The 10,463-nt window shown below is 54.1% G+C and overlaps 5 protein-coding genes across 5 annotated transcripts; 3 read left to right on the forward strand and 2 right to left on the reverse strand.

The window, feature by feature from the left end:
* Positions 1-558: 558 nt before the first annotated feature.
* UCRPA7_4062 (putative major facilitator superfamily transporter protein) lies at positions 559-2,382 on the reverse strand (the record flags this gene model as incomplete). Its single annotated transcript, XM_007916617.1, has 1 exon — positions 559-2,382. The coding sequence occupies one exon, from the start codon at positions 2,380-2,382 to the stop codon at positions 559-561; it is 1,824 nt and encodes a 607-aa protein (XP_007914808.1).
* Positions 2,383-3,773: 1,391 nt separating this feature from the next.
* UCRPA7_4063 (putative transport protein bos1 protein) lies at positions 3,774-4,603 on the forward strand (the record flags this gene model as incomplete). Its single annotated transcript, XM_007916616.1, has 2 exons — positions 3,774-3,776; positions 3,830-4,603. The coding sequence occupies 2 exons, from the start codon at positions 3,774-3,776 to the stop codon at positions 4,601-4,603; spliced, it is 777 nt and encodes a 258-aa protein (XP_007914807.1).
* Positions 4,604-4,932: 329 nt separating this feature from the next.
* UCRPA7_4064 (putative thiamine pyrophosphokinase protein) lies at positions 4,933-5,905 on the reverse strand (the record flags this gene model as incomplete). The annotated part of the gene is made up of 2 exons (XM_007916619.1): positions 4,933-5,493; positions 5,690-5,905. 2 exons carry the CDS (start codon positions 5,903-5,905, stop codon positions 4,933-4,935), a joined length of 777 nt encoding a protein of 258 aa, XP_007914810.1.
* Positions 5,906-6,648: 743 nt separating this feature from the next.
* Positions 6,649-7,719, forward strand: UCRPA7_4065 (putative mitochondrial intermembrane space import and assembly protein 40 protein; the record flags this gene model as incomplete). The annotated part of the gene is made up of 3 exons (XM_007916622.1): positions 6,649-6,853; positions 6,932-7,328; positions 7,404-7,719. The coding sequence occupies 3 exons, from the start codon at positions 6,649-6,651 to the stop codon at positions 7,717-7,719; spliced, it is 918 nt and encodes a 305-aa protein (XP_007914813.1).
* Positions 7,720-8,645: 926 nt separating this feature from the next.
* UCRPA7_4066 (putative mitochondrial intermembrane space import and assembly protein 40 protein) lies at positions 8,646-9,466 on the forward strand (the record flags this gene model as incomplete). Its single annotated transcript, XM_007916620.1, has 3 exons — positions 8,646-8,747; positions 8,927-9,357; positions 9,433-9,466. 3 exons carry the CDS (start codon positions 8,646-8,648, stop codon positions 9,464-9,466), a joined length of 567 nt encoding a protein of 188 aa, XP_007914811.1.
* Between the last annotated feature and the right edge of the window lie 997 nt (positions 9,467-10,463).

Consider the following 10,463-nt stretch of genomic DNA (forward strand, 5'->3'; position numbering starts at 1 on the left):
AAGCCACTGCCACTGCTGTTGGCACCAAGCCGTTCGAGCCTGGCCCGGAAACGTCACTTGGCGCAAGTTCCACCTCCCTTTGCTTGACCTGCTCCACGCCGACCGGCAGCTCCGCACCGGCAGCAACGACAACGCGTGCTTCTGATTCAGGCGCTGAGAGGCTTGGCCTTGGCGTGAGCGGCCTTGGCGCATGGTGTGCGATCGTAGTTGCCGCCTGCGTGCTTTGATTAAGTAACTCTTAATTGCATATTTTCGGACGATACACCGACTCTTCGGGGGCAAAATTATGGAAAGGTTCTGGATGACAGCTGAAGTGGGCATATTTTCCTTGCCTCTGAACTTGGACGGCGTGAGACATCCATACGTTTGCATTATGGTTTGAGGTGCATGGTGATGATAGACGGGCGCAGCGCTCACTCATAACATTATTGATACTGATAGACTCTATAAAAGTATATTTTTCGACTCGCACGTAATGAGGCAAACTGTCCAGACGTCATTCATAAAGTCTTGATCACCGTTTCAATGCGCAGCGTGGTGCATCTCTTGCCTGCCATCTCAATCTTTCTCTACCCTGGCACTCGGCTCAGGTTCGTCTGTGTCGTCAGCGACCTCATCGTGTGGCGGCTGTTGTCTGGACTTCTTCTCCGCCTTCGCTGCCATTCTGCGCTCCTCTTTATCTCGGATCTCCTTTCTCCATTTTATACCGTACTTCATAATCAGTAATAAAACCGGTGCAAACACCAGATATAACAGTCCGATCAGGGTGAAGGCCCAGCCAGATCCCATAGCATTAATCATGGGCACGATCACAGCACTGGCTACTGCACCGAGTAGACATCTACTCAGGTTGTTAGAGGCGGTTGCAGCTCCGGCTTTGCCAGGATAGATGTCAACGATGAGGACATTCGATGTGTTGTTGAACCCAATCATTCCAACTCCCATCAGAAAGAGCAACACACACGGAACTGCTACGCTTGCGCGATATTGAAGGGCCCAACCCCAGGAGAGAAGGACTCCGGTGGCGAGAGCAAGCAGCGGCAGACCAATCTCCAGGCGGGCGCGTTCAATGGGAAATTTGCTTAGGTCCTCCTGTCGACGCTTGTCCACGGGGAGACCAAGCTTTGCTGCATGTCGTCGGTAGTTCCAGTTCATGGTCGGGCCGACAATAAATGCTGCCACAAGAGACCCTCCAGCCATGGGCAGGTACATTAGACCGACCTTAAGGTCATCGAAGCCATAAATCTCGGCGAACTGACTGGGCATGGCCGTGGCAATGGCGTAGAATCCAGCAAAGACGATGGCGCTATAAGAGAGTAGGAGGCCCAGCTCTTTCTCAAAGAGAAGGAAGAGAGAGTTCAGCGGGTTCCCAAACTTGACTTTTAGCTTGCGGCGAGAGGCTCGGGAGGCGGAGGTGTTAGTACGTTGGAGGTCAAGCGCATTGCCCGACCTCTCCGCTTTCCGCCGGCGATATCTATCCTTGAGTAGCTGAGATACTGTGCGATAAGCCGGGTGTGGCCGTATCGACCCGTCGCCGACAATTGCTCGACATGTCTCGGGGAAGAAGAGCAGCATCAGAACCAAACAAATGGCGGCGAGGATGGTTAAGAACCAAAAGATTGCTCTCCAGCCAAGATATTGAGACAAGATACCACCCAGTACAGGGCCGAGCGAGGGCGCCAGCACGATAGGCAGGACGGTGATTCCTATATACTGGCCCCTTTCCGCGCTGGTGATGGTGTCTGCAACAACAGCTTGACATAGGGCGACCGTGCTCGCAGAACCGGCGGATTGGAGGCAGCGGACGACGATCAGGCTCACATAGTTGTTGCTCAGTGCCAGCCCGATATTGGCGGCGATATATACAACGAAACAGAAGACGTAGGCGGGGCGGCGGCCGGCGGTGTCTGCGAAGCCACCCACGAACATGGGAGTTATGCCTTGAAAGACCATGTAAGTGGTGACTGTCAGGTTCATCTTGCTTGCGGAGACGTTGAAGTCCTTGGCCAGGACGTTGAGGGCAGGGAGGTAGATCTGGGCTGTCAGCGGCGAGAAGAAAGCGCTCAAGGACGCTCCCAGCACGATGAAGCGTTTCTCCCAGAGGGTGAAGATGGAGTACGGCGGCGGCACTGGGTCCGGTGCATCGCCAGCGCGGGGTTCGCCGGGAGAAGCGACCGGGCTCTCGCTCGGGGGTTCTGCGGGCGGACCGGCGCCATTGGCTTCGTCTTCATTGTCATTGTCATGAGCCAGGCCGTGGGTTCCCTCGTCAGGGTCGAGAGCAGCGGGGCTTTCGATTAAAAGGGAGTTGCTCTGGGATGATTGTGATTGTGACTGGGAATGGCCATTCTTCTCCTCGTCATCGTCGCCGAGGTGTTCACCCATTGTTATAGCTTTGGCGGCGTATTATAGTATTCTTATCATGTCGTTTAATAGCCTGCAAAGGCAATGCGTGAGTGAACGAAGAGGTAGTAGAGGATTCAGAGTGAGGATGGCGCCAAGACGATCACTTAAATGGAAGAGACGTCTGCCCTCGCCGGCCATTCACCAACGTGCACAGCTCGCGGGAATAAACAAACACCATCTCCGCTATCTTCGCGTTATTTTTATTGATGGGAGGCGATACGGAGTAAAAAGCTGCAGGAGAGTCGGCTGCACGGCACCCAAAGCGGGTGATGGGCCTGATGGCCGCCGTTGGGAAGCAGGCAGCATGGCTCTAGTTTCCGCCAGCGGTGCCGACGTCGGCATTTGCACCGCCGGAATGGTGTAGTGGCGGGGCCGGGCGGGCGGGCAAGGTAGGATCCACAGTTGCCTTATGACTCTTGCACGTTGAACTTTGTTAGCAACGTTCACGGCGTTAGAGATCCTGATCCTGGGGGCCGGGATGTGAGTGTCATCGATCTTCTTGATTAGATGACATCGAGAGACAAAACATGGATTTATGTAGGTCAGGTAGGTAGTTGGGTAATGTGTGGCAGTCAATTAGTGACGCAAGAAGGGACGATGCTCTGGCCACTCATTTGAAGCGTGGTGTATGTTGTGCAAAAAAGGCTTGATACCTCAATCTGAGATGCAATTGGACACATTTGAATTGCTCTTCTAATTCAAGATCAATGCTTACATTCAATTTCTATTAGCAAGCTGCATATGACCCTACCCCGATGGAACTCTGCGACTCAAAGACAACGGATAGAGCGCTGCCTCCACTCACTAATGACACCCAGAGCCAAATCTACGGCTGGAATCGTGCTGGGCTAACCCACACCAAATCCGGAGCTCAAGTATCTTGAAGCGTGATCCAGAGATTTGTGTTCAGGAACTGTAAGTGAGTCTCTCAGGCCGAGGAATGTAAAGAAAAAGCTTTATGTCTGGCATACAAGGAATGAATCTACAAGGTAGTCCAGAGACGAAACCTTTTGCACAAGGGATATCAGTATTCCACCTTGAATTTGCTGTGCAATACCTAGGTACCCCGAATAAAGCCATTAGTCGCTAGCCTCGTTTTGGTAGGCGGTGACCCGCCAAATTCATAGTGCCACATGCCCTGGCCACCTACCTGCATCCAAGGATAATACGCGTGCCTGTGTGGGTGCGGCCCTATAGCTGGCTGCTAGAAGACACAATTTCCTTGTTGCCGAGACGCGCATCAGTAGACACTTCTGGCCACGTTGGCAACGCTTGCCTTATTCTCAACTTCCTCCCCGTTCGCGTTGATTCTGAGGAGTTCACTACCTGTTATTTGATGGTGGAACTCCCTTGAGGCGTGATCGTGAACAATGGTGCGGCGCGAGTCTTCCCCTTTCGTTGATCTAGCACTGACATATGCTCGTAGAACACAACCTTCAACTCGGCGCTCAAGCAGAGCACGGCCATACGGAAAGACCTGGCCAACCTCTCCACTGCCCCCGTCGCCGTTCCCGAATCCTCTTCGCCCGCCCCGAATGCTCTCACTCCTGCTGCTCTCGGGGCCCTGTCCGCCAGCCTGACAGGCTTTGCCCGCACTCTGGACGAGTACAACACCCTCGCGAAGCAGGAGCTCAATCCTGCCAAGCAAGAAAAGGCTTTTGAGCGTATCAAGAACTTCCGCGCCGAGCTGGCCGACTACAGGACCCAGTTCGATGCGCTCAAGTCCGCCCGTGACGATGTGGTGCACAGCCAGAATCGCAATGAGCTGCTGGGGAGGCGGCCATTTGTGACCGCGACCCCCGAAAACCCGTACGCCAATGCGACCTCGTCGAGTTCGACCAGCTACGGTGGATATGGGCATGCCAGGAATACGAGTGGCGGCGGCGGTGTCGGGATGGGCAGCAACGACATGACAAGGGAGTCGCATGCGCTACGAGAACAGAACTTCTTTGCCAGCACCAACAATGCGCTGGATGAGTACATTGCACGCGGCCAGGCGGTGCTGGGCGACCTGGGATCGCAGAGGGAGATGCTGAAGAATACGCAGAAGAGGCTCTACTCGGTTGCGAACACCCTGGGCGTCTCGGGCGACACGATCCGGATGATCGAGAGGAGGACGAGAGAGGACAAATGGATATTCTGGGCAGGCGTCATCTTCTTCTTCGGTTTCTGCTGGTTATGCCTGCATTTCCTCCGATGAGCGATGAGCCAAGGCAAGAATGAGTTGAACACCCAGGAGCGAGGCTTTCTGGCGTTGGAAGAGCCGCTCACTCGAAGTTGCTCACTTGATGTTGTTTTTGTCATATACCAGCGAGGCGTTCCGGTAAAGATTGAGGACCCTGACTCCCATGTTGTCATTGATTAGATGTGCGAGCTCATCTCTGTATTGGGATAGGGCTATAGTTTCATCAAATGATTCAAAAATCATGAAGTCGCGTAAAGGTACACGACATGCGCCTGTTTCGCCCGTCTTTCACCCTCTCTATAGTTGCCAACCCATGGCCAGTCGCATCCGTGAGCTGGGCCCGTCTATGATTGCTTCAATGCAATGGTGAAAAGCACGTCCGTCGCAGTTTTGATCTCCACCACCTCCGTCTCTGGAAGCACGTGGTTGCTTGTGCTGATCAGTCCGCCAAACTCCGTCTTCCAGTCGGTCACGTCCCACTCGAGCCCCTTAGTCGAGATGATACTCGGCTCTTTGACGGGGATGATGCCGACATACTTGCCAAAGACCTCCTCGCGGCCGTTGCGGACATGTATCCTGTGCATACCCTTTTTGAGGAGGAACGTGAGTGACTCCCCGGACAGGAGGAACATCCTGCCCTGGATGTAGTGGGGATCCTCCTGGAAGAGGTATAGGTGATGAAGCTGGCTCAGGCCCTGGTCGACCCGGCCGCCGAGCCCGCCCATTGCGACAATGTCGACAGGACGTGGCTGAGTGGAGCGGATATGGGCTACGGCCTTTGCGAAATCGGTAGAATACTGATCTGCGATATGCTTGATCTCTGTTCGCCTGCCATCCGAAGCATAATATTGCCGGACATGGTCATCTAGCGAGTCCAGGTCGCCGATGATGACATCCAGGTCATCCTACAAGAGCTATCAGCATCAGAGATACAACATGGATTGAGGATGGGGCGGTTTGAGAAGTACAAATGACGATGAGCCAGGAGATCCAGCTTGGCCGGCTTCGTATAATCTGTTCGCACCACCATCTGCGGCGACGTGGAAAAAAGCTAGCGGAAGGTTTCAAGTTAGTATTGGACAGCTCAGAAGTTAGGATTACAGAGTCAAGCGTCGCACAATTCTTCCAGAGCCTTTCTAGTGTCCGAATCTCCCTGAGTGGCTGGTTGAGGATAACGAGGGCGAAGGGGCTGCTGTCATGAGCAGGATCGTGGAGTGTGGTAGCAGGATGGTCCTGCAAGATGCCGGCGGGATGCCATTCGATGACACCTGCAGCAGCACCACCACCACCGCTGGAATTGGCATTGGCCGTGACCATCGCGGTGAGAGCCCGCTGGTCCGGTGTAGACAAAGACACGAGAGTAACCTGCTTTGCACCAAAAAAGGTGTTCAAGGACTGAGTCCGTACTGAATCATCCTGATCGGCTATCAGTCAGACCATGTACCTAGTATGTGTATGTATGTGTGTATGTAGGTACCTAGGTAGTGTGACAGGACGGTGCCAGCACCTCCCTAGTAGGTACTGTGCACGGACACCGACTCTTTTACCAGTGGGTTGGTCAACCCTTGAAGAGCCTCAAAGTTTGCGGCCACATCGAATGCGAGTCAATTGCGCGTGAAAAGGCCAGTCAACTCAATATATGTGATTGGCATGCTTGTAAACCTACAATCTCTGTATACTTTTTTATTCATTTTAATTTTATTTACCTCGCTAGATGTAACTACGTGGGTTTTGATAAGAATCTATCTCTTAGGGTAGTGTACAGTACAGTACCATATCAATACTGAGGTGGCCCCTGCCTCGCCAGCATGCAGGGAATCGCACCGGGGCCAGCCAGCCCAGCCCATGCCAGAATTTTTGCCCCGGGCCGCTGGGTGGATTATCAATCACCTTGCTTCCGCCAACGCCAACACCATCTTTCACTGTGTCTCCGCGTAAGGATCTTGTCATGGTCGGAGTGTGAACGCCTTTGAACTTCGAGCACCCTTCCCTTCCGGATCTTCCCTTCTTTTCGTCTCTTTGCCGTTCACTATCCTCCCCCTTAAATCCTGCCTTCCGCCATGTTTCGCGCCGCCATCCGGTCGTCTCCCCGGGCCCTGCGGCCGCTCCGGCAGCCGGCCCTCACCTCCAGCCCTCGCCGCTTGCTGACCACAGCCCCGGCCGACAAGAGGCACACCTGGAAGAACTCAGCAGTCAGATGGGGTCTTGCCGTTGCTGCCGTCTACTGGTATAACACCAGCCCCATATTCGCTGACGAGGTGACCCGTAAGTATCCATGTCCCTCTCTCCCATTCATTGATGCCCTCCTTGTTTGGTAGTCACTCACGAATGCCTCCTCCACAGCTCGCACAGGCCCTGCGCCGCCCCAGTTCTCCGACTCCGATCTCCCTACCGTCGATGTCGTCATCGAAGAGAAGCGAAAGCAGGCCGATGCCAATGCGCGCCAGTCCCTCAAGCAGTCTGGCACCTCGTCACCACCAGATGATGTAGCTAGCGCTGTAGTTGCGGCGCCCACGACTTCTCCCGCGCCCGGCCCTGGCGCCGAGTCAGCGGGCGCGCTGGAGGAGGAAGCAGGTCAGCAGGGCGCCTTCAACCCGGAGACGGGCGAGATCAACTGGGACTGCCCCTGTCTCGGAGGAATGGCCCACGGGCCTTGCGGAGAGGAGTTCAAGACCGCCTTCAGCTGCTTTGTCTACTCCAACGAGGAGCCCAAGGGCATGGATTGCATTGACAAGTTCCAGTGAGTGTGCACCTCATGCCTGTCGCACTGATCAGGGAGTTGAGGGCGACTGATCGCTGACGTTTATGTGCGCAGGGGTATGCAAGACTGCTTCCGAAAGTATCCCGAGATATATGGCTCTGAGCTAGCCGACGAGGACGAGGAGGCAGATGCGCCAGCCCCGACTATCGAGGGCGTATCGGCCGCAGGAAGCACTAATCTCCCGGCGGTGGCCGATCGAGACCAGACCCCGGAGACTGCCCAATCCAAGGTCGACGCGCCGCAGCCCAGCTCCGAGCAACCCGCAGCAGCAGCTGAGCAGAAGAGGATCGCAGCTTCAGAGCACAATGTCCCGAAGAAGGCGTTCGACGCCACGGCTGCGAACGACAAGAAGAAGGACGAGTCGGAGTAAGAAGAAGAACGAGACCCTCCCCACTCCAATGAATGCTGGTGTAAAAAATGTACAACATCTACGGGCGGCGGGCATAGAATTAGACAGGGCCCCTTGCTGTGGCCATCACGGTAGCAAGTGCACCATCATATGTACATAATGTATTATGAAAACAACAATTTGAATCATACACCTAACATTCTGGCGTGCCGTGACCTGCCCTTGTTACTCTAATGGCTTACATGGAAATACCTAGGTACCGAACCAAGACGTACGAATGGTCCTTGAGGTAGTCAGTCAATCAGGCAGAAGTCGCATATATCATTCTCGGTTCCTGAAGCATAGATTCATTACATAGCAATACGTGTGTATCAAAGCAGGTAGTGCAGGTCTACGATACTGACCTCAAGTTTCAATGTTGAGGAGGGTTTTTTTTGCTTGTGCTCTGATTGGCCTTGTTCCTAGGTGGTGGTTAATCCGAAAGCAGCACCGGCGTCCAAATTGCTTGCCTCAAGGTTGTGCAGGCGCATAAGAAGAATGCTAGCAACGGAAGTGGGGGCCTCACGTCATTGGTGACAAGGGGAGAGGAGGTCCTGGGAAGCTCTCTTTTTACAGCGGAGAGCACCAGTGAGGCAGTGCCGTCACCACTCACTCTGTCGAATGGAAGGGGGCCCCCCATCGAATCACGCCAGCCAGCACCTACTACCAGCCTGCCCGGTTTTGCCCTTCACATGCAACCTGCTTCCCCGAAACACCATCCATCTGTCCATCCATTCATCCATCCATCATCTGACATTCAACACATCCTCCGACTCTCGTCGCATCTGCATCAGAGCAAGCTGTCAGAGCTATAGCTAGCTGCCATCGACCCCCCAGCTGCCTTACACTCCTTTGCGCAGTCCAGCACAATTCAATCCGGCCAACAGTAGGTCCTCCTGTCCAGTCGCATGACCACACCCAAGATAGACGCACGGAGTACTGATTGGATCTCCTCAACAGTGTCGTACGCTGAGATTGCAGCCAAGGGCCCCAAGCAGACCCCCGAGGAGGTAAGCAATCTTCATTGTCGCATCGAGGCCTGCCGTTGTTCCTTCAACCCCCTTTACATCCGGAGTCCCTTTCCCAGCTGGCAAAACCAGGCGAGCTCGGCTTTGATCATGTTTGCCCGCTTGCACGCTCCTTATGCAGGCATTAAGAAAGACAATGAAGAACTGACATCTTCCCCAAGGCCGCAGCCCCGCAGCCCCCCGAGATCGTGTCCACCGAGTCTGCCTCCACCAGCTCTCTGGTCGACGTAGATGCCCCCTCTGTCCGCACCGTCCCCTCCGACTTCCTGGAGCAGGAGATCCAGACCGAGACCCAGGCTGATCGCCTGTCGCGCGAGGAGGAGGCCAAGAAGCGAGCAAAGGAGGCCAAGGACAAGGCTGCTGCCAAGGCCCGCAAGGCCGACAACTGGATCACCCAGAAGCTCGCCTCCCTCAGCGACAACCAGAGCAGCGCTCTGGTCGCTACAAACCTGGCTGCTGTCGTGGGACTGAGCGCATTCCTGGGATTCAAGGCTTGGGGTCTGTACGAGCGTGGTCGCCTGACCTGGCAGAGCGTCGGCCTGGGACTGGGCATCCTGGGCGTCGTTGGTCTCGGCGAGAGCGTCTTCGCAGGGTATGTTTTGCTGTTTTTCTCCCACTGCCCGATTTACATCGTTGAAATCGCCCAATTCTAATGCTTATCTATCAGATTTTTCTACAAGGCGAAGGGCAAGAAGCAATAGGTTGAGCGGCTGTATGACACCTGATAGTTGCCGAGCGGATGGATCATGTATCCGCCCTTCTTGCTGTTCATAGGCGTTCGTCCTTTTCTCCCCTCCACTACCGCAAATGTATAATCTCCTTTGAACCGGAACAGCACCTCTTGCGCCAATACGTTCGCGAAACGGCGGCCCGCTACCAACCGTGCTTGCGGGGGATTGAATGGTATTCATCTCTATTTTTGAGGAGTTCGAGCACTGGTCGGCCTGCGTTTGATCTTAGGTAGATAGCCTCAACTGAATTCAGAAACTCAAACATGAAAGACAATGATAGTCGCAATCTTGCCTCAGGCTTTTCTTTAGTGAATGTATCGCAAAAACTTCACTCCACACCCTTGTTGTTCACCGGCTGTGAGGTGGCGCGCAAGTATGCCAGAACCCTTTCCGTTCTCTCCGGCTCAGGTCGCTTGTTGACATGATCAATATCTCTAGATTTGCAAATAATATGCTCGAGTTTGATAAGTAGTCTCTCTGTTGTTGGGTATATGAAGTTTTCTGACATCTCATCAAGTGTCTAGTGTGACTTGTGGTTCGCCTGCCTGTTGCGGCAGCCTTAAACAGTAACATACAGCATCATCCCGTAGGACGCAAAAAAGTAGATCCCAGTCCAAGATCAACCCAATACAATAACTCATGCCTCGTCTCAACCTCGTGTTGACCGTATCTGCTCGCCCGCGTAAGCAGAAGCGATCTGCCCTTCACTCCTTTCAGTCCCAGTGTCTCGGACATCAAAATGCCAGAACGCCTGCGTGCAATTCAAGAGAGTAAGATACCTGGAGTTCGAAGCACAGGAATAAACGTCGTCAGGAAAGACCCCCCCTTAACGCCTAGAGGTCGAAGCCCGTATCTCCCAACTGCAAAGCAACGTACAAGCAAAGCCACCTCCTTCATGCTCAAACAATCCGGTTGTGAACCTCCCTCAGCCTCTTCACCCAGTGCTTGAGCATGAAGGAGGTGGCTT

This window comes from Phaeoacremonium minimum (genome assembly GCF_000392275.1).
Source record: "Phaeoacremonium minimum UCRPA7 unplaced genomic scaffold PA7_03_scaffold_323, whole genome shotgun sequence".
In the NCBI taxonomy this organism is placed as follows: domain Eukaryota; kingdom Fungi; phylum Ascomycota; class Sordariomycetes; order Togniniales; family Togniniaceae; genus Phaeoacremonium; species Phaeoacremonium minimum.